This window comes from Equus przewalskii, chromosome 28, assembly GCF_037783145.1.
Source record: "Equus przewalskii isolate Varuska chromosome 28, EquPr2, whole genome shotgun sequence".
Taxonomy (NCBI): domain Eukaryota; kingdom Metazoa; phylum Chordata; class Mammalia; order Perissodactyla; family Equidae; genus Equus; species Equus przewalskii.
Genome location: NC_091858.1, coordinates 32,759,426 through 32,782,389, shown reverse-complemented (window position 1 = coordinate 32,782,389; position 22,964 = coordinate 32,759,426). Strand labels below are relative to the sequence as shown.

The following is a 22,964-nucleotide window of genomic DNA, read 5'->3' as shown; positions in this document are numbered from 1 at the left end:
TACTGTTTTCCACAGCGGCTGCACCATTTTACATTCCCACCAACGGTGCACAAGTGTCCAATTTCTCCACATCCTCGCCAACACTTGTTTTCTGTTTTTTCGATAGTTGCCATCCTAATGGGTGTGAGGTGGTGTCACATTGTGGCTTTTGTTTGCATTTCCCTGATGATTAGTTATGTTGAGCATCTTTTCATGTGCTTATTGTTATGGCTGTATTTTACATACTTTAAATATTAAGTTTCTACTATCTGTGCTGAGCTTGCCTTACATATCCTTAAAGTTCACCTCCACTTTCTTTCTAAGAACTTTTAGCTTCCACTGAAAAAAAATTCCTAAACCAAGACACATGCTAAAGATGAGAAGAGTTAGGGACTCTTCTAGCACCTCATGCTGAGTTTCCAAATGGATTCATACGCTTAAAAAATGAAAACGATGTTGGTAACATATAGCATTTGAGTGGAAATAGAAAAGCTAAATAGAAAAAAGTAACTAACTTTGTTTACACAAGTAGTCACTAATGTCGGGCGCTCTTGAATAGAGTCAAATTTAATATTAGTTTACTATGTATTATTTGGCATTTAAAAAAGGAATATATTTATGTTTTAAGTCCTCGTATTTTTCATAAGCTACCTTAACTCAGGAGGTTTGTATTTATTGGTTTTTCTGTTCTTAGTAGATTCTTCTGCTTTGTTATGAAGTCACTTAACATGATCCCTTTTTAGATGCTATTCAGGATTGTGCAAAACACAATTGATTTGGCTCCTCCTACAGGCACTTTTGTGAACTGCAACCACCCGAAAAGCTCCTTTGCAGGCCCTGATTAGAAACAGTCTTCAAAATTCAGGCTGGCTTTGCTGAAAGACACTGCTGCCCCCAGGGTTTTCTTTGTGAGAATCCAGTGAGCTGGTGTCAGGAGCAGGAACAGATCTGCTGCTTTCTATTTAACTGTCAAAGCTTTCTGTAAGGAAGAAGATTTCTGACTGTTTGGCTTACTTTTAATCTCAGAATCATTGCAAACCATGTAGCTCTTATGCTTGCACTGACTGTTTGAAATCTTAGAGCCAAATCTGTGGTTCATCTCAAATAATCGTATATTTGGCTCTATCTTCTTTTCTAACATTTCCTCCCTTTTCCTGACTTTCCTAACTTATTTCTTTTCTGTTTTCCTCTCCTTTTAAATTACATATATTTTTAGTCATCTTAACTTTGTTTGAAAATCACAAGAGATATAGATGAGTAGTTGTTTTTTTCCTAATTTCTAATTTTCATGTCCCTCTTCACATATCTATTTCAGTTTTTATTATGTTTAATATTCATGACATCATTTGAGAAACTCCTGTGGGAGTGTGGGGAAGATGAGAGTGTGGAGTCCCCGTCGGACACCAGCAGCAAGAATCTGGACACATCAGGGGACTGATGTGGTCCCCATCACGGGATCAGTTCGGCCCCAGGGGCCCCACAGAGCTCCAGAAGGCACATTCATGTGGCATTTATTCAGGAAGCGTCTCTCAGGTGGCCGGTGTTGACTTAAGTCTCCTTTGAGCTATCAGATGTTTGCTTGGGTGAACGTTGATTCACTTTTTCAATAGGGTGTCTGTCCTCGAGGTCACATTCTTGGTGATTACAGGGGCCCGACCCCTTAGGTTTCCTCCCCAGGCCGGGCTGAGGGAAGGGCTGATGTGGTAGGTAGTGCTCAGCAGAGGCCCCATCCTCTGTGAGTCGAGCGAACAAACCATCTTTGCTCTCTTCCCACTAGTAAGGGTCCAATCTTCTCAGAGGAACCGCACTGTGTGGACACAAAGGCCCAGGTTTGGGCAAAATGGCTGTGGCTCAAATGTGCTTCTGCTGTCTTTAGAATCTAGGGTTCCAGCTCCAAGGGTCCATGAAATCCGGGGGGGTGGGGACTGATGTCCTTCTCAGCAGCACCCTCGGCCTCTTACATGAGACTCTGCTCTGGGTGAGAAGGGAATCATTCCCTCCTCAGACTCACCTCAGAATCAGAAACTCACTTCATCTCCTTCAAGGAAAGCCCTGGGACTAGCTCGAAGGCACCAAGAAGAGCCAGGAGCACAGCCCGAGATGCGAGACTTGGCAGTGACTCCCTAACACCCTTCCAATCTGTGGGGTCTCCAAACTCACGAACACTTGCTGCACGGCTTCACTGACAGGATCCCCCTACTTTTCTCCCTTCTTTTATTCCTGACAACTCAATGGAATATGAGGCAGCTGAGAGCTGAAATGGGCCTTTTACATCAACCACAGACAGATCTCTCCTGACACTCCAGGCATGCAGGTACCCCAGTGAGAAGATTACCTTACCTGAAGAGGGGACCACAGGAAATCTCATCAAGATGGTGATGTAGGCAGACTCTGAACTCATCTCCATTCATGAACACCACCAGGTTACTATAATTCTTGGGAAAACTACCCCAGAGTGAGAACTGAAAACTAGATAAAAAGAACCCCTACAACCAGGGGCAGTCCTGACTGAGGCGTAGAGGCAGAAATTCCTTTCTGGAGAGAAAAAAGTCACCTGTGCCAGCCATGGAGCTTCATAGCTGAGTGGGAGGAGCCCTACGGTACACAGCCTTCCCTGGAGGAGTGGGGACCTGAGCGGGGGTGTGTTACTGCTCTAAGCATCCTTCAGACTCAGCACAACTGAGACGAGTCTCATAGTATCTGGCTTTGCGAGCTATTAACTACAAAGGGGAATATCCCCAGAAAAGCTATCAACATAAGTGAAAAAACCCAGCTCTTAAAGGGCCCATGCACAAATTCACCCATCTCAGAGAGCAACTTAAAATCACCAAAAAGAAAGGTACACAATCCTTTGGTGAAAAGAGACTCACCTGGTAGGCTCTGGGTGCACCTTGGTGAGAGGTGAGACCTCTCCAGAGACTGAGACATTAGTGACAGCCATTGTTGTAACCTAGTACAGGCATGCTGACACAGATGCTGGCAGCCATTGAAGTTATTTCCCTGGCCTGTTAGCCCAGATGTGTGCCATGCCAAGTAGAGTGCCAATTTAATCCAGCTCAGCCAGGGCAGGCATCTTTCCCTAGGGACTGGCCCCACCCAACAGCAAACCCTCAGACTACTTGTCGGCCTACATAGTCTGGGTGCCTTGATCCTCTGAAGGCAGGTGAGTGTGTCCACCTCTGTGGGGCATGACCTGCATGAGGACCAGGTGAACTGTGGGGGTTTGGGTGTCTCTGCAGTGGGACAATTAGATATGCTCCAGGGGTTCAGGAAGTGTGCACAGACCAGGGCTGCATTGACGGTGTGTGTGGACCTGCACGGGGTGGGGCTTATCAGTGGCAGAAGACCTGTGCTTCACAAATAGCCATAAAATGGATCAGCCCCAACTTCCAAAGCCTCAAACAATTAGGGGCTCCCAAGCCTGGGGCCAGCACCACCCAGCTGCAATCCTGAGAGAGCTGATAACAGGCTTGCAGGCTTGAGGCCTACAGCAACTGTAAGCCCCTGAGCCTAGCAACCAGCCATGCTGGGGGCCTTCACATAGTAGAAAAACTGCAACAAGAGTGTGCTGTTAGACCTTGGAGCCACACCCGATTTACAAATAGTCAGCCAGAAAGGGAAAGGCTAGACTCCCTGGATTCCTGCAGCAAGAGCAACCTGCCACAGCAGAAGGATACATGTAGCCCACACAGGGGTCACTCCTGGAACATTTGGACTGGTGACAAGAGGGAAGCACACTGCTAGGCCTCAAAAGGCATCCCTTACATAAGGCCACTTCTCCAAGAGCAGGAGACACAGCTGACTCACCTAATATATAGATATAAGCACAGAGAAAGAGGCAAAATCAGGAGGAAAGGAATCATTCCAAGCAAGGGAACAGGACAAAACCCTAGAAAAAGAACTAAATGAAACAGAAATAAGCAATCTACCTGACAAAGAGTTCAAACAAAAACTCATAAGGATGCTCACAGATATTGCGAGAAGACTAGATGAACACAATGAGAATGTCAACAAAGAATTGGAAAATATAAAAAAGAACCAATCATAAATGAAGAATACAATATTGGAAATGAAAAATTCACTAGAGGGACTTGATAGCAGAGTAGATGATACAGAAGAATGGATCAGTGATCTGGATGAAAGACTAGAGAAAATCACCCAAGCTGAACAGATAAAAGAAAAAAGAATTTAAAAGAACGAGAACAGTCTAAGGGACAATATCAAGCACATTAACATTCAAATTATAGGTGTCCCAGAAAGAGAAGAGAGAGAGAAAGGGGCAGAGAATCCATTTGAAGAAATAATGGCTGAAAACTTTCCTAGCCTAAGGAAGGAAACAGACCTCCAAGTACAGGAGGCACAGAGAGCACCAAACAAGATAAACCCAAAGAGGCCCACACCAAGACACATTATATTTAAAGTGTCCAAAATTAAAGATAAAGAGAGAATCCTAAAAGCTGCAAGAGAAAGGCAACAAGCGGCATACAAAGGAAACCCCATAAGGCTATCGGCAGACTTCTCAGCCAAAACCTTACAGGCTGGAAGAGAGTGGCATGACATACTTAAAGTGCTGAAAGGAAAAAACCTACAGCCAAGAATACTCTACCCAGCAAGGTTATCATTCAGAATCGAAGGAGAGATAAAGAGTTTCCCAGATAAGCAAAAGTTAAAGGAGTTTATCACCAAGTAACCAGTCTTACAATAAATGCTGAAGGGACTTATTTAAGTGAGAAAGAGAAGATCACAAATAAGAATGAGAAAATTATCAAAACAAAACCCAACAGGTAATAAAATCACTGATAAAGCAAAAGTAAAGTAAAGGTAGCAGATCAACCACCTGTGAAGATAATATGAAGGTTAAAAGACAAAGCACTAAAATGACCTATTTCAATGATAAGAGGGTAATGGATAGACACACAAAATAAGAGATTAGATATGATTTCAAAAACATAAAATGTGGAAAGAGGAGAGTAAAAGAGTAGAGCTTTTAGAAAGAAGTCAAAATAAAGGGACCATCAACTCAATATAGATTGCTATAAATGTAGGTTATTATATATGAACCTCATGGTAATCACAAACCAGAAAGCTATAATAAATAAAAAAATAATTAAGAGAAAGGAAATCAAATATATTACTAAAGAAAACCATCAGATCACAAGGGAAGAGAGCAAGAGAAGAAGAAAGGAACAGAAAAGAACCACTAAAAATCCAGAAAAAAAGTAACAAAATGGCAATAAACACACATTTCTCAATAGCTAATTTAAATGTCAATGGACTACACTCTCCGATCAAAAGGCATAGGGTGGCTGATGGGATAAAAAAACAAGACCCATATACATGTTGCACACAAGAGACACACTTCAGACCTAAAGACACTCACAAACTGAAAGTGAAGGGATGGGAAAAGATACTCCATGCCAATGGCAAAGAAAAGAAAGCTGGGGTAGCAATATTCATATCAGACAAAATAGACTTTAAAACAAAAGCTGTAACAAGAGACAAAGAAGGGCATTCTACAATGATAAAAGGAACAATCCAACAAGAGGCTATAACACTTGTAAATATCTATGCACCCAACATAGGAGCACCTAAATATATTAAGCAATTGTTAACAGACATAAAAGGAGAAATAGACAGTGATGCAATAATAGTAGGGGATTTTAACAGTCCAGTTACACCAATGGATGTATCATCCAAACAGAACGTCAGTAAGGAAACATTGGCCTTAAGGAACACATTAGACCAGATGGACTTAGTAGATATATATAGAACATTCCATCCAAAAAAACACCCAGAATACACGTGATTTTCAAATGCTCATGGAACATTCTCCAGGATTGATCACATATTAGGCCACAAAACAAGTCTCAATCATTTTAAGAAGATTGATATAATACCAATCATGTTTTCTGACCACAAAGGTATGAAACTAGAAATCAACTACAGGAATAAAAACAGAAAAGCCACAAATATGTGGATACATGCACACCTATGTTCATTGCAGCATTATTCACAATAGCCAAGACACGGAAGTGACCTAGGTGCCCATCAAGGGACGAGTGGATAAAGAAGATGTGGTACATAGACACTATGGACTACTACTCAACCATAAGAAATGATGAAATCCAGCCATTTGTGACAACGTGGATGAACGTTGAGGGATTTATGCTAAGTGAAATAAGTCAGGGGGAGAAAGTCTCATAGCGTATGATCTCACTCATGAGTAGAAGACAGAAGGTAAAAACGACAAACACACAGCAACAGACATTGGACTGGTGCTTACCAGAGGGGAAGGGGGAAGGGAGGAGGGCATAAGGGGTGATCAGGCGCACATGTGTGGGGATGGATTGTAATTAGTCTTTGAGTGGTGACCATGATGTAATCTACACAAAATTTGAAATAGATTGCGATGTACACCTGAAATATATGCAATGTTATAAACCAATGTTACTGCAATTAAAAAAGAAAAAGAAAAGACAAGGAGAAAAATTAAAAAAAAAAAAAGGGGACCACAGGTAAGCCTAAAGGACACTAGGCCAACCAGGTGTCTTTTTTGTGGGAAAAACTGGCCCTGGCTCCCAAATGGCTTCTTCCTGCAATAAAGCCTTGATGCAAATGTCACCAGGCCAGCTCCGCTCCTAGTCTGTGGTTAAATCTACGCCACTTCTGTGACTATGGTAGTAGGTGTTTAAATGGAACGGCCTTAAGCAGGTCACCTTCTATGGCTCCAAGGCCTTGAGCCATGAATGGAAACAACAGAAAGATAGAATTTGGCTGAAGTCAAGGAAAGCTTTGGAAGGGCCATAGCTATATAGGGTAGGAACCCCTGATGATAGAGATGCTCCAGGAAGTGCAGGCTGGAAGAGGGGGGCCCATATTGGAGCAAGGGTTCCACGTGGTGGCTCTGAAAATCTCCCATCCTTGAAATTCTAGGACCATAGGATAGAGTCCACGTGCACAGAATAGCCCTCCTACTGCACTCATGCAATCCTGCCTCAGAGTCGAGAGGAGGCTGCCAGTCCTTACCGCTTCCACACGCCAAGCTGTAGGCCGTGCAGCAGGACCAGCAAGCAATGACCTTGATGTCCATCTGCTCGGAACCACAGATAACTCAGGCCCTGCACCAAGCAGCCGGGCAGCAGCACAGCCAGGGCCAGTCCCCCCCAGAGGAGCTGTCCTGCGGAGAAGTAGTAAACCACAGTGCAGAGGCCTGCGGGAGGGAAAAGGAAAGACCAGGGTCAGGGGAAGGCTGGAGGGAGACTGGGTCCCCAGCCAGCACTGCATCCCTGTCCCCAGCAGGGCTCTGGGCTAGACCCAGTCCAGAGGGGCATGAGGTTGAAGGAAAGGCCAGGCCTTTCCAGGGTACCCAGAGGATCAGACACCAGGTCCTAGGAAGGGACAGTTGGATGGCACAGGACAGCAGGAGCAAAACACACCTGGAACCTGGTGTGTGCTCAAAAAATGTTAAACCTCCTCTCTGTGGCTGCTGTCTTTATTTTATCTTTGAGGATGGTAGGGTAGAGAAACAGAGTTGAAAGTGTGAGACAGATCCAGGTCAGGATCTGTGTCCCTGTCACTGACAGTGGGGTGGGAGCTTGTATCTGTCCAGCACCAGCATGTGCACGATGCACAGTCATTGTTTTATGTGGCTATAATTCAGGTTTTCCATATTAAAAGTTTAAAACGGATTTATGGTCACACGAAGCTGCAACAGTGGAAAGAGAGCACGGGCCGTAGTATAGATAGGAATCCTGCGGGTGTGGACAGAGGAGCCAGGGCTCCAGCAGCCTTTCTTGGTCCCCAAGCCCTGTCATCTGTTCTATCCACCCTGGGCTTCGTGCCACACACTGCAAACCAGGGTACCTGCACAGAAAGTCGGTGGAGGAGTTACTGCTCCGCCCAGGCTGAGGACTGCTGAAGTCCTGGCTGCTCCAGGCTACAACAGAAGGGAGCATATCCATGCCACCAAACGGGGTGGGTGCTGAGACGCGGGGGTCCTGTCTTGTCTTAGCCCTTCTCGGAGGGGGCGCTGGACCCGGGAGCTTTGGTGCCGACCTCACAGGGGCTCCTGGTGTGGCTTTGAAACAGCGCGGCGGGGGCGCCCCTTTGGGGACCCACAGGGATGGCTGTTCAAACAAGGGACCCCACTAACCGGTAAGCAGCAACTGGCTCCTAGGGATTTAGTTGAAAGTCTGCGCCAGCGAGGGTCTCTGAGTGCGTGGGTGCTTGGGAGCGGCGCAGGGTCCCAGGGGGTCCCGAGGCCAGGGCCTTATTAAATCCACCCCAATCCCCGGGGACCGCGCCAAGGAAGAGGCGTCTGCAGGGAGCACGGCGGAAGTGGGCGGAGGCTTCCTCTCTGGCACCGAATGAGTTACCAGTTCAAACTGGAAAGGCGCTAAACAGTGTTGCCGTCTTGTGTGGCCGGGACCCGGCTCCTCGCGGCACTGGGGTGTCCCGGGCAGGTCGCCTCTGACCGATCCTAAGCCCCGAAACGGAGATACAGTCCTCCAGGGCCGCGCGGACACCGAGCCCGGTCCTACCCCCCACACAACTCGGGTACCCAATCGGCCTCGCCCGCCGCTGAGACCCCCAGGCCGGCCCTGGTGGTGGGAGAGCAGGGCGCACTCGCGGCGGTCTTCAGTGCATCTCGCACCCGCAGCACTTGGCTGAGTCCAGGAGCCCGTTCTGGAGGGAAGGGCGGCTACACGCGCCCAGGCTCCAGGAGAGGATTATGTATCCTTGGGGGACCAAGCATCCACGGAGGATCATGCATCCGCGGGGAGACCGGGCATCCCAGGTGGTCTCATGCACGGGGGACCATGCATCCTTGGTGGGAATCACGCATCAACAGCAGGATTGTGCATACGCAGGGATCCACGAAGGACTGGACTGGGGTGCTCAGCCCGGCGGGAGGGGTGCCGCCCTGCACGCACTGGCCCGCAGCGCTGTGCCCGGGCGTAGATAGGCTGCCTGCACCTACAGGGATGGCGCGTACGTCCGGGGGCATCTGGGTGGGTTAGAGTGTTGGAGGGGTGAGCACTGCAGGCGCCCAAGCCTTGGCTGCCCCGCACTCACGCGCGCTCTCGTCGGCCGCCAGCAGCAGGGCGGAGAGCCCCAGGACCACCGCATGCATCCTCCGCGCCGGGCCCGCGGCCCCCACCTCCTGCCGCCAGGCCCGCCTCCTCGGCCCCCGCCCCTTCCCCTGCCCGCCGCCCCAAGGCGGGGAGATTTCCGGCCAGAGACCCGCCTGCCAGGGGCATTTGGGCCTGAGCTGTTAGGATAACATGTCTGGTTCTGCTTTACCCAAGTTGCCAGCAGGGCGGGGAGGGAGGGCAGCGTTTCTGGTTCCCAGGAGGAAAGTACAAATCAGATCCCGCTTCATCATGTGGGCAGCAGCCTTTTCTCTGCTCTTCCCAACCTTCTAATGGGCCCTGGAAAAGTGCTTCCTGGTGGTTGTGACTGCAGGTAAGTTAGTCAGGGGGTGGTTAAACTGGTCACCGCCTCTGGGCCACTGAAAGGCAGTCGGGTACCCACCAGTCAGAGAGTGCCCGTGTCTGTGGGAGGAGTGGGATTCCAGGCCTTAATTGGTCCTTAGAAGTCTTACAGGGGATGTTAACTGGCTACTTCTCTGCTTCTCTTGCCCAAATCCATTAGGGTCTCGTCCTCACTAAAGATTTTCCGGATGGGCTTGAGAGTTAATCTAGATTCCAGGATGTAAGACGGAAAGGTGGGTGGTGGAAAACCTTCTCTCAGGATCTTTATCTATTTGTCCCTCTATCTATCTATCCATTTATCTAAATCTGTCGTATAATTTAAGGAAGAAGTGGTACTTTGGCATGCTGATGGTGATGACGAAGATGGAGTCTTTAACTCCTAAATCAGGCAATAGCCAAACTCTTGCTCCTTTTTATTTTGGGGAGTTTTTGGTGCCGTCCTTGAGTCAAGGGCGTTTCCCATCCCCAGGACCTTGCTGCGCTGATCAGGTGGTGGGTGAGGTGGAGCGCTCCCTCCTTCCCTGGGCAAGTCCTGCAGCAGAGCCACCCGCCGTGGAAGAACGCACCCTCTTGAAGGGAAGAGCAGAGTGGACGGTGCAGCTGAACCTGTGAAACTCTTCTGATTGTTTCCCATTTACCAGAATAACACCACAGAGTCAGACATCTCTGGTTCCTCCCTACAGTTTCACTGTGCTTCTGATCAAATGCTTTATTTCCTTAAAGGGAATGTTTACTTATCCTGAGAGCCTTTCCTCCCCTCCTCATGCCCAGTTTGCCATCAGGCTTCAAAGCATTTCCTGTTTTCTCGTCAGAAGTTCCAATTCTCGTCTTCTACATCTCTCTCCTTTTCAGAGAGTCAGCTCTACCACACAGACAATCAAAATGTCCTGTAAATATTCTGAATCTCTTCCCTCTAATCCAATACAAGCGTGCAGTCCCGAGGTCTGGGTTTCCAGTCCTTCAGCTTCATGTCCCCCAAAACCTTATTGACAAAGTCCCACTCCTCTCCTCTGCTACAACCTCCCCTTTCATTGATTCCAGTCCCCAGATGCTCCTTTCCAAGTTGTCCTTCAAAGGGAGAATGTCACAGTTTGTACACACTGGGAGCAGGACCCTAGCTGCTAGAAAAGGAATATAAAATTGAAATCACGTACAGGAGTTAGGATTGGGAGTAGGGGGTGTTTATGGTTGAGGAGTGATCACTGTGGTATTCCATATACTCCTCAACATTTCAAGTTTTAGAACAAAATGTTTGCCCTAATACCTAGGTGTTATTCAAGGCATCTCCACGTGTCCCATATTTCATATGTGCAAAAAAGAAGGCAAAGCTTTAAAAATTTGAAGGTGGGTCTTTGTCTTGGGACAGCAGCAGTATGAATAAGAGCTCTAGTCAGTGTCTTCTGTCTTGAATCTGTGGGAGGTGTTTTTCAAAGGAAAAGTAGAAAACATCATGGGGAAAGTGGTATATTGTCCCTGGGGAATAGCCTCAGCTCAGAAAATAGTGGTTCCCACCCCAAATCAGAGCCATGGGATGAAGTAGACGGTGAGTGGGAGTGGGTGGAGCAGAAATCTCAGAAGGTAGAGAAGCGTGTCTGACTAAGTGTCCACACCTGACCCCTTAACTAAGCCTTTTGTGGCAGATATGAAAAAGGGACCACATTTCCTTCCATCTTCACGTGATCACCTCTCTGCCACGTGACTTTGCCACTTCTGCAATAAGAGGAGAAGCTTTTTCTTCACCCCCTGGGATTTGGCTGGCCTGTGAGTTCCTCTGACCAAGAGAATGTGGGAGCAGTTATGTTGCAGGAGTTCCCAGCGCAGGCCCAGAGGCCCCGCAGCTGCTTCTCTCTTTCTCTGTCTCCGTGTCTCTATCTCTGTCTCTCTATATGTCTCTGTCTCTCTATTTCTGTCTCTCTCATTCTCTCTCTCAGCACCCGGATCCTGTCCTGTGAAGAAGCTGGACCAGCCTCTGACCATCCAGCCTTGATGTCCCCTCAGTTAGACTAAACTAGAAGGGACTTCCTCCTGATTCCAGGCCCCTGACTTCCCCTTCCTCAGAGCATTTACTTAGAAAACTTGTCACTGTAAACTCTTTCTCTGTCCCTTGGAGAGGTATATAAATCTTTTGAAAAGTCTCTTGCCAGTTTTACAGCCCAGGAATGTCTTTCTTAGGGCCACAGGGCTCCTCTCTGAAATGTGACTGGGAAAATAGAGCTGCTGTCTCCTTGTCTCTGGGGGGTAGTGGAGGCCTAATTTGGGGACCTCTTGGAGGTACAGCCCAACTCCAGACATGAGTGAGGCCATCTGAGACAGCCCAGTCCAGTCCCAACGCCGTAGGACCGCACGTGATCTCCTCTGGGAGAGCCAGCCCAAACTACTGGGCCACAGAATGAGTAGCACCTAAAATCTGTGTTGGTTTAAGCCACTTCTGGTTGGAGTGGTTGGTTACGCACTAATGGATGTGGATATCCTTCCATTGAGTCATGGTTATGGTGCCTGGACGGAAGTAATTTGACTCAGCTTGCCGAACTGCCAGCAAATCGAGTATCGTCCCTCAGCTCCAGACAATTCTTCAAAGCCCACCTTGTGAGGCCAAGGTTGAGAGTCTGCAAAGCGTGTTCCTCCTTTGCCTGCCACGTCCCTTGGGTTCTGCAGACAGGAGCCACAGAAGACGGGAAGGAAGAGGAGGAGAGGGTGATTGCTCTTTCTGCTGGCTTCCTGCCCCTGTTCTGGATGCCCCAGCAATGGCTCTCCGCCCTGGAGCTTTGATGCTTCCAGGCTGTCTCTGTTGGTACTCCTGGAGCCAGCATGTGGTGCCCCAGAAGAGCTCCCGGAGAGGCAGGCTTGCAGCTGGGTGAGGGTCCTTCTCCGAGTCCCTGGGTTCTGGTAACCCAAATGTTTTAACACTGTTCTCCCAGTCCTTGGGGTGGGGGCTGCATTCTGTGGTTGTCTCCCCACTCTTCCTGTTTTGCTTTTTGAGTTCTCCAACTCTTTCATCCAGTTCCCTCCCTGTGGAATTCTCCCTGTAGAAATTTCTAGTTCAGATTCTATAGAGACACAATCTTCAAAACTCTAGTGACTCAAAGGTTGCTCCTATGTGGCACGGTGCAGTGAAGTAAGTAGTGAGAGGAAAGTCACCCCAGCTCCCCCTTACCACGGGGTTGTGCCTAGGATCCATGGATAGAGCTGACTGGAAGGCAGATGATGAGAAAAGCTAATGGATTGTATGAGCATCGGGGGAGAAGGCCAGGAAGCATCAAAACCCAACTGAAGGGAGAAGGTATTGAGAAAATTTCCAGAGTGTATGTCCTTTACCACATCACAGGATTCTGCTTGAGCACCGTCTCTCCTCCTGCCTTCAGCATCCAGGTGGTGGTTATAGCGTCATGAAATGGCTGTCCCAGCTCACAGAAGGAAGAGGGATTGCAGGCCAGAGCAATTTTGCAGTGTCTGCTGACCTCAGATCTAGGACCTTTCTGCTTATGTGTCTCCCTTTTCAAGACTTGCTCAGACTCTCCATCCTTTCCTGCCTGAATCTCATTTGAACTTGTTTGGAGGAGAGGATCATGAGCGGGGAGGGTGCTGCTGACGTGAAGGGCATATGCTGCCAAAGGGGCATATTTAACTGCCAGGAAAGTTCTGGAGATCATGAAGCTCAGGCTCCCAACTGCAAGATATGTTTCGTTTGGACGAATTTGGAAGCATCCTCCTACCAGAGACAAGGAACTACCTGTGAGTATGTTTGGGGCAATGGCTCATGCCCACACTGTCCCTCATCACAGACCAGGCAATATCTCTGGGAGAAGCAGACCACTCTGTCCCATGAGTCAGCAGCCTTCCTGAAGATGTGGGGTGAAGTGAGGGAGGAATGTGGGGCAGCTCCCTCCCCTCCAGCAATCTGTAAACGGGCTGAGTCCAGTGCTGTGTCTGTGTCAGGGGGTCTGAGGACATCGCTGTTCTCTCCTCCTTTGTAAGAGCTATTACAGGAGGTGGAGGAATTCCTCGGTGCAGGTCCTACCGAGAGTGTTAATAACAAACTGACATTAATTACCAATAGAAAACACAAAAAAGAGGCTCATGCAGGCCACCCAGTATAAAATAGCACCTCATGGACACTAGGCATCCCCTTGCTCTGCTTTCTTCTTCTCATCACAGGTGTCACTTAATGAGTTGATTTTCTCATTGTCCATCTGCCTCTACTAGAATGTCATACCAGGAGGAGGGATGTTATCTGAGTCCTTCATCCCAGGACCTGGCAGAGAGGCAACACAATAAATACCAGTGGTGTGAATGCATGCAGGGGTCTGCGGTTATAAAGGATGGTGATTTGCAGACATCCTGTTCCCTCAGCCAGTCATTGTGCAGACTTTCCCTTCTCCTCTCCTCCACCCTTTAGGATTCAACAGCTCTGCTCGATGGATGTTCAGGGAGAACAGAGGAAGAGGTGAATAAGCCCCATGGGTAGCAGGAAGGGGAGCTACAATTAAGCTGGGGAAGGGCCTTCCCTGTGGGCATGAACACAGCATGGACATGCAGGGTGTGTGCGGTGAGATGATTAGACAGCAGGAGAGGGCAGGGGGCAGATGCAGCAGGAGAGTTAGGCTGTGACTTGGAGCGTGTTCTGATTAAGGGGCTGTGGGCAGAGGCGGGGGCTCCAGAGGTCTACATAGGAAGCATTTAGACAGAGCAGTGAGGTGGAGGGTTTGGGGGATGTTTTTGAAGCTGCATTTGTTTTGCAAGTTCTCGGCTTTATCTCTAGTTCATCCTTCCTTGGTCAGCTGTAGGGAGGAGCCTGCAGGAGATGATGGGGGTGTTAAAGACCCCGCCTTCACCTCCCCGACTCAGTCCTGGTCCTGGGTGTAAAGAGAGACACTAGCCTCCAATGACACAGAGGTCCCCAGGGAAGGGAAAGATCCGGATGAAGTCCTTCGGGGACTTTCAGCACAGATGGCATTATAGGGTCCCTGCCCTCTAAAAATTCCAAAAATCAGTACAGTATAAAGGGCAAAATAAGTATGAAGGACTCCAGAAAATTCTGATTTTCTCTACAAGAACTAGTCATGCATGATATTTTCAGCAAGCTCCTCCACCAGCATCACAGCCCTGGACTATACTTGGTAGGACTCTGGGTCTTGTCTCCAGAGCAGAACCTTGATCCATCTGGACAGTTGTCCAGAGAATCTTGTCTCTAAGGCAGCATTTGTGAAGGTCTGAGCCTTCTCCTGAGCCGAGTTAAGCCCCTCACACAACACACAGGCTCATATTGGTAGAAGGGCCCAGGATACTCTTTGTGGTTGATGGAAGAGTGGCCATCATTGTACCTCTCTCCCTGAATCGGACCTCAATGGTGTGACTATGCATGTCCTCCCGTCTGCAGGTGGAGTCTGTTTCCATAACTCTGGAGTGGCCCTGGCCTTTTGCCTTGCTTTGGTCAAGAGAAGACAGCATTGGGGTCACTTATGAGCCTAGACTTCAAGACACCTTGCGTGGTTCCTCTGGTTCTGCTGAGACCCTGGAAACCACGATGAGAACAAGCCTGGGTGAGTCTGAGATGAGACGAGACTCAGCTCAGAGTTTCCCATTGTCTCAGCCAGAAGGCAGCCCCAGTCAACCTGGAAGCTGACTGCAGGTGTAGGAGTAAGCCCAGGTGTTCTGTGATGAATTGTGTCCCCCCAAATTCATATGTTGAGGTCCTAACCCCTAGTACCTCAGAATGTAACCTTATTTGGTGAAAGGTCTTTAAAGAGGCCATTAAATTAAAATGAGGTCATTAGGGTGGGCCCTAAGCCAGGATGATTGGTGTGCTGACAAGAAGAGGAAATCTGGACATAGGTGTGCACAGCGGGAAGACCATGGGAAGACACAGGGAGAAGTCAGCCCTCAGCAAGTGAGAGAGAGAGGCCTCAGAAGAAGCCAGCCTCGCTGACCTCTTGACCTTGCACTGCCAGCCTCTAATTGTGAGGAAATCAATTTTTATTGCTTAAACCACCGAGGCTGTGGTGCTTTGTTATGACAGACCCAGGGGACTAATGCCTGGTAGATGTGACCAGAAGAATCACTCACCTGAGCCCCGCTCCTCTTGCCCACCATGTAATCATGAGCTTACTCAAGAGCAAGGTGTTTTAAGCCTATATGTTCTAAGGGTGGGGTCTCACAGAATAAGGTGAATTCCTGATTGAATGTCCCTCCTTTTCTCCCCCTGCACACACATCTGCCATATACGGGGACACCACCGTCACCTTCCCATAATTAGGGATCTTGAATCCCCTCTTCCAGCACACACCTGAAACTCCAACATTTCCATGTAAAAGCATCTACCATCTCAGGCACGCCAGGCCTCCCCTCTCCTAGGCCCGCCTTGCACGCGTCAGTTCCCTCTCTGCTTCCACACACACGTCTCTCCCAGACACCGTCACATGTAATAATCACTTTTTTCAAATACAGCACAGGTCATTTCTTTACTTTTGGGAAATAATACCACAGCACTTTCAGAGTTACAGTCAGGCCTTTATTTCATTCTCCGGGCTCCTTGTCCTCCCATGTTCTTCAGCTCATTCCCAGCGCAGACAGCATTTCTTTATCCCAAACCAACAGGTACCAAGATGGTGATGATTTTCTGGGCAGTAAAACCATTTACACTCGGCCTCTCTTTTATAGCACTCCTTCTCTGAGTCTACATCCTGGACCTGGGCTGTGGAGAGGAAACTCTTTGAGTCACACAGTCAGGAGCAACATTCCCTGTGAATTCGGGGTCATGACATGTGCACCGCAGAGCCCGCAGGAGAGGCTCCTTCTGCAGGCGCCTCCCTCAGAAATCCTACGGAGCCCCGGCTCCTTCTGCTCTGCTGCCACTGCTGCGTTGGTTCCTGGCGGGCAGGACAGCCTCTGCTCTAAAGAGGGCAGGTACTGAAGTGTCTGCCCTGAATGCTGACTCAAGGCTCCCCTGCCTGCACCCCAGCGTCCAGTCCCTGCTCAAGATGCTCAAGGGGACTCTGTGTAGCCTCATGCAGCCTGATGAAGACCAACCCACAATGCACACCCCTACATGCCCTGGGCACAAAAGGGCAGGAGAGATTGGGTCAGAGGAACAGGGCAGAAAGAGCAGACAGGCGTCAAGGACCTTCTGTCCTGCCATGTTTTGTGCAGCATCCAGGCCTCAGGAGGGGCTGGCATGTGGGCCTGTCACCATGGGCTGTCAGACAGAGGCCACAAAAAGTAAAAAGGCAGGAATCACAGAGGGGGAACACACCTGGCGTGTCTCTGCTGCTCTGCAAGGCCCTGCCTAAGTTCTCCCTTGTTTGCCCTCAACCAGACTCTGTATGATTCTGGGGTTTGTCTTCCTTTTCAGGAGAAGACAAAGTTGAGTCTGAGGACAGCTCGGTGACTTGTCTAAGTACACACTGCGAGTCACCATTGGAGCTGAGAAACACACAATGGTATTTTGGCTCCTGGGTTCAGCTCTCTCTTATATCCTGGGCTCTCTCCCTGGCATGGAAGTTGGACAGCAAATGAGCCCTGGGGCCGGCACCTCCTACGTGGTTATTATCCCCTTGGCCTGTTCCAAAGCCAGCCACACCTGCCAGCCTGAAAGCCTGGCCTGGCCTAGTGGTGTTGTCTCTAGCTACTCACTGGGTCCATGTCAGGGAAATGACTCCATCCTTAACCTGAGAGATACTGAGGACCATGTTTCAGTCCATTAAGATCAAGCTAAGAATCTCCCCTGAGACATTCATTCTTTGGTTGATGCTCTCCATGATGCTCAGATTTATTACTTATTTCCAGATCCTGAGCCACTCCCCCATACGGCCTGGTCCCCATTCCCTGGGCATGAGACCCCTGAGACCCCACACCAGCCTGGTTTCAGAGCTCACCTGTGGCAAAGTGAGGAAAGAGGATGAAGCAGGTCAGGAGCACGAAGCAGAGGCCCCGCATGGTGAACGCCGGCTGGATGCTGGGTGGTGGGAAGAGATGGAGGAGCTGCTCTGAGACTGGGACCCAGCGAGGCTGCTGCGGGTGGGGGGAGCCACTGTTTATATGGCTCCTTGGTGATTGCACAACATTTGATTCTGGAAGCTTGCCTGCTATGATCCTGATTACAACACAACTATTGATGTCTGTATCTGGGATGCTGTCCTTTACCCAACCCCCCTCTCTCAGACACACTGTTCAGGTGGGAATGACCTCACTTCCCGCTCCGGCGTCGGATACTTGACCCACACACCTGACCTCAGAGAGTGTTCAAGGTTGTACCCCTACCCAAGGCCCCAGCAACTAGAGGGGAGATTCCATTCACCAAAATGATGATCGGGTTGAGGGGAAGGTGGTTGTGGTGGAAACTTCCATGACTGTGAAGCTCAGTATGTTTGTTCAGTCGTTGGAGAAATAAAAGCTCTTATTGTCTTGAAAGGTACAAAAACAATGTTGCCCCAGGATTGCAGCAGCCCTCTCACTTTTGTAAAGAAGGGGAGCTGGGCATAAATCAGACACTGGTGAAAATATCCTGGGTTCTTGCGAACTTGGTCCCCAATGGGTCCAAGGACCCCTAAGCCTGACCTTCTGGATTGCTCCAGCTGTGGCCCTTGTTTATTTCTTCCAGCTTGAGCTGAGTTCTTGGTTATATACAATTGCAAGTGTGTTGGCTGACACATGAGATTTGAGGCTTCAAGGCAGACAAAGCCCAGTCATGATGGGGGGCTCAGCATGGTTGGTGGGGGACCCTAGGAACAGAGTTGCACTTTTGTAGTAGTCAGGTAAAGCAGTGCTTTCACATCTGATATGGGGGGAGTGTTCTGGATTCCTGTTAGATATCGCGGGACCCCTGGAGATGCTTGGGGGAGGTATTTGCAGCCATAGCTTTGCTGTGCAGTCTTCATGCACATTCTCATGGGCCTCCTCTGCTGTTCACGCCTGCAGTAGAAGCAGGTGTGGCATGTCACAGTGGTCATGAGAAGGATAAGTGCACAAGTGATCTGTCACGATTTTCTCCCATAACAGCAAGTCCTGACAAGATGGACCCTCTTGTTGAAGTAGTGAAGTCTCTTCTTTCTCAGTGAAAATAAAGACAAACATAAGCTGTTTGCTAGTTGCTTTTTAACCACAACAAATTCGGAAGGAGCATGCCCTGTATGAAACAACAAGGTAAAGGTTCAAAGATCGAGGTTTCTCCCTCAGGCGAGGCAGAAGACTCCAGTCCCTGGTATTTGGAATATAGGCCACAGTACTTGTTTTGGGATGGATCACTGGGTGTGTGGCACATCCTTGCTTTTACCCAGATTTGAACAGCAGAATGGCCCCTTGGCCCAAGCAGATGTAGATGAAGTGTGTGGTTTCCTGTGTCACGTAACCTGAAGGTCCTCCCCACAAGGCAGTGCCAGGTGGGGTTGTACTTCTCGTCAACGTCCTTCTCCATAGGGGCCACAATGTCCTTCTCTGTGTTGTGTTTCTCCAGTGCCTGGTGGGGGTTAGAGCTGGATTCCTTTCCTGAGGCCACTGTCACAAATGATCATAAATGTAGTTTATTCAAACAACAGAAAGTGATTCTCTCAGAGCCGAAGAGGCCAGAACTCTGAGATCAGTGTCCCTGGGCCGAAGTCACGGTGTTGTCTGGGCCACACTCCCTCAGAAGCTCTAGGGAGAGTCTGTCCTTTGCCTCTTGCAGCTTCTGGTGGTTGCCAGCAGCCCTTGACTTTTTGTCACACCCCTCCAGTCTCGGCCTCTGTGGACCCGGTGCCTCCTGCTCTTCTGTGGGTTCTGATTTCCCTCTGTATATCTGTCTTATGACTTGTGCTGGTGTTTAGGGCACATTGGAAAAGTCCAGGATAATCTCCCATCTCAAAACCCTTAACTTAATCACATCTGCCATGACCTTTTTACAAAATAGGTCCGTTCACAGGTTCTAGAGCTGACAGCTGATGCCCTGGTGTCATTGTTCAGCCTTCCACAGGGGCTTTCAGATGTCTCCAGTTTCTTCAAAAAGGACCAAGGAAAGCAAGGCTCAAGCTTCATGGTCACAGCACGGCATCAGCCTTATGTGGTGGCAGGAAGTTGTCACCCACCAGACCAGCGGCTGCTTCCAGAGAAGCCTCTGGAGCTGCCTTCCTGCTCCAAGCTGGGAAGGTGGGAGCCATGGAGGATCCACACCCACAGCAGGGACATGACGGGCTCTTTTTGCTGACCCCTGGGGAAGGATCAGGAAGCAGGGCCTCACCTTAGATTTTGAAGTTCAAATGGGGAGACTCCCCCCTGGGTCTGACTGATCTGGGTCTCACTGGCCTTCCCATCACGGGAGAAGACATTTCCCAACACTGCGTGGGCAGTGCTGGCAGAGTGGACCGTGGTCAATGTTTATCCTGTTATTTCATCAGAAAGTCACTTTTCCCACTGTCAACTTGTCACCAGAGTTCTGCATTCCTCACTGACCTATTGCTTCCCAGGAGGTGGAGAAAGGTGGGCTGTCCATGACTTTCATTGTCAACAAGTCCTCAGTAATGTCAGGAGCTCTGCTCCTCCAATTCTTTACCAGGGGCGAATGAAAGATCTGATTTTGGATGGGTGATTACTGTAGCACTAGTTTAAAGTGAACTGACATCAGATCTCTGGTCCAGGCTCACAGGGGAGGATTATACTGTAAAGGGCAGAACAAGGTCACTGAAGGTAAGGTGTATGATTTGTGTTCTTCACAATCATGGCCCACATGTGTGTGTTTCATGTGACAAGGCCCAGATGCAGGTTTGCTGTGTGGAATGACAGACCTCTCACATCTGGGGTTTCAGCCCCAAAGTCTTCCATCACAGTGTGCATAGGGCCACTTTTTCTCCCCGAAAAGGAGCAGCTCAAATTTGCTGAATGAGGTGAGGTACCATAGACACTCCCACTGGGCCTGTTTGTGAGTCCTCCCCTGGCTCAGAGGAGGCCCACGTGTGGCCCTTGGGAGTTACCTTTCACAATGGTGTCTGGGAAGGTCCTCATGGTCCATGTTGTCCCTGCCGGGCCGCCTCACCCAGCTCTCAGCATCTCTGGTCACAAGGCTTCCAGCTCTGATTCTCAGGCTGCTTGCGTTTTCCCTGGAGGACCAGTAAGACTTGTTTCTCTCTCAGAGAGAGATGCATGCGAAATCGAAGGTTTATTTACACAAGTGCTCACTCATGGCAGGTGTTCTTGAATAGAGTCAGACTTACCATTGATGAATAAATGAAAATCAATCGGATGTATTGGAGTATATGAGGAAGTCATGTGACTTACAACTAATTTGGCCTGACCTTGTTTTTCCAAAGGGGCCTGAGGCAGTCTGTGGAGCGTGCATTGTCCATCTGCTTGAAACATTTACTATGACCCAAAGACAAGAATGATGCCCTTAAAGATGAGGATGTAACTTCCCCCCGTATCAGCATTTGTTTAAGGATTAACATCTCTTCCTGGGAACTAAGCATCAACTACCGAACTTCTGTGCTCACCTTGGGACCACCGCCCTGCTGTGCCAGCGAAGATCCTGTGACAGTTTTAAAGAGATATTCTTGTCATGTGTGATGTATGCCCTTTGTGCTAAGAGGGTCTATAACCACTCTGTACACCCCACTTCTTTGTTGCCCTTTCTTCCCTTGGGAAGAAAGGCCACTTGGCTACAGTCCTCAAACTTGGCTCATAGTAAGCACACCCCAATTTTGACTTATAGATTAACTATGTAAAATTTGCATTGACATTTCTTGGTGTCACTGCAGCAAGATTTCAGAGAAACCCAGCAGAAACCACTTGGAATCTACACTGAACCGGCCTTTGGTATAAACTGCCCATTGGCCCCAAAGAATCATTGCGTTCTTCAGGTGACCCTGGTGAGATCTCCCGAAACTCAGACCTCTTTATTCTAAGTCAATAGTCCAGAGTTTATATGAGCTGTTTCCAACTTTAAGCCTGGGTGTCTTATTGGGATACTGGGTCATACCCTAGATAAGAGGAACCTGTGGGAAATTCCTAGGAAAGGGAAACCTATGGGAATTTCCTAGGCCTTGGGAGCCTATGGGGCGAACTTTGGAGTGAATAGGCAGGCTGACTTTTAATTGGGCTTTAAATTTGGAAGAATTGTGTATAAAGTCTGATCAAACTGCCTGACTGAGAAATGAGAGCCTGAACTTGTTCAGCTCTGAAGAGAAGGGCCACCAGCTTCTCCCAGCTGTAAGGTGTTCTGAGGTGACTGAGAACCTCATGGGAGTGGCAGACCCACTATACTGCCCCTAGGAATTGGTCAGACTTTATAGTAAAAACAAACTAAAAGAAAGAGGGGAAATTGAGCTTCTAAAAGCCTACCATTCCCGAATGGGCAGCCTCCCCTCGGCACTCTGGCTGGCTTCATGCTGAAACTTGCAAGTGCTTAATGAAATGGGGATAGCTGTAAATGGTTGACAAGATAACCCGGAACGATTTAAAGTTGTCTTATAGATTAACTATGTAAAATTTGCATTGACATTTCTTGGTGTCACTGCAGCAAGATTTCAGAGAAACCCAGCAGAAACCACTTGGAATCTACACTTCTGGGCTCCTTTATAAGATCCAAGTAAGAGGGAAATTGTTTTAAAAGTCCAGCGCCCCACCTTCCAGCATAATTGCTCAACTAAAGGTTCCAAAAGCTGTAAATATTTACAAAGAAAGAAAAAAAAATTCCTCCCATGCTTGTTTGTGTCCTGAGGGCTTGACTCAATAATTGTCGGGTCAAGGTCTCTATATACAATCAGACAAAGCGTAGTGGCACCCCATTTTGTAGTCAGAGATAGTCAGACAGAAACGTGGGTTGCAGTCATTCTTGGGTAAGGGCCCTACCAAACTGTCGCCAGCCTCAGAGGAATTATAGCTGTCAACAGAAGGAGCATCCTGATTAGATCAGATTATTTAAGAGGTGCACTTAAAAGCAAAACCTTCAAAATTCCAAAATAACCTTATTGAAAGTTTTATTGCAAAAAGCTAATAGAAAATTAAGTTATAAAAGGTACCTAAGGGAAAATGTATGGGACCATAGTTTACAGACACCATCAAAATATACTCCCAGAGTTAATGAGACTCTGAGAGGCATTCTGGGAGACTGCTGTGTTAAAGGTAATGGAATTATTCAATACTGTCAGGTAGTTACTGTTTGTCCCTCTGAAACCTGACAGGACATTTGAAAGTATTTAGCACCTTATGATGACAAATTCAGCAAAACTGGAAGCTGATATTCAAAGCCTGATCAGAATTTTTTCGACTTCTTCACTAAGTTAAAATGAAACTAAGCACCCAGAGGGAAAGAAGCCAATTAGGATGAGGGAGTTGGACAGGTAGATTGACCTCCAATGTCATTAAAGTTGCAACCCAAATTTCTGAGAAATTGAGAGCCAGTCTCTTCAACTTACAAAACTTTGCAAAAGTAGCAAGCAGTTCTAGAGGCAGTTCAGATTCCACCCATTTCCCTTATCTCAAAAAGGCTTATTGCCTCACCTTTCTGGGAACTGTCATCCAGCCCACCTC

The 22,964-nt window shown here is 48.4% G+C and overlaps 1 protein-coding gene and 2 long non-coding RNA genes across 6 annotated transcripts in view; 1 reads left to right on the top strand and 2 right to left on the bottom strand.

Moving 5' to 3' along the window:
- Positions 1-9,189, bottom strand: part of XKR5 (XK related 5) — a 33,220-nt gene extending 24,031 nt beyond the window's left edge. The window contains exons 1-2 of one of the 4 annotated variants that reach the window (XM_070598482.1): positions 9,055-9,189; positions 7,006-7,189 (exon numbers count right to left, since the gene is read on the bottom strand). In XM_070598482.1, the coding sequence (XP_070454583.1) occupies positions 7,006-7,189; positions 9,055-9,112 (242 nt within the window). In that variant the 5' untranslated portion in view covers positions 9,113-9,189. Of the gene's footprint in view, positions 1-7,005; positions 7,190-8,131; positions 8,937-9,054 lie in introns of those variants that run through there. The other 3 variants (XM_070598481.1, XM_070598483.1, XM_070598484.1) reach the window with 3 other exon arrangements.
- Positions 9,190-9,205: 16 nt separating this feature from the next.
- LOC139080104 (uncharacterized) lies at positions 9,206-15,013 on the top strand. The gene is made up of 4 exons (XR_011534272.1): positions 9,206-9,444; positions 9,943-12,167; positions 12,836-13,205; positions 14,851-15,013. It is a non-coding gene; the product is annotated as an uncharacterized lncRNA (long non-coding RNA).
- Positions 15,014-15,959: 946 nt separating this feature from the next.
- LOC103544134 (uncharacterized) lies at positions 15,960-19,723 on the bottom strand. The gene is made up of 2 exons (XR_543081.2): positions 17,345-19,723; positions 15,960-16,164 (listed from the first exon to the last, which is right to left on the bottom strand). It is a non-coding gene; the product is annotated as an uncharacterized lncRNA (long non-coding RNA).
- Positions 19,724-22,964: the final 3,241 nt, after the last annotated feature.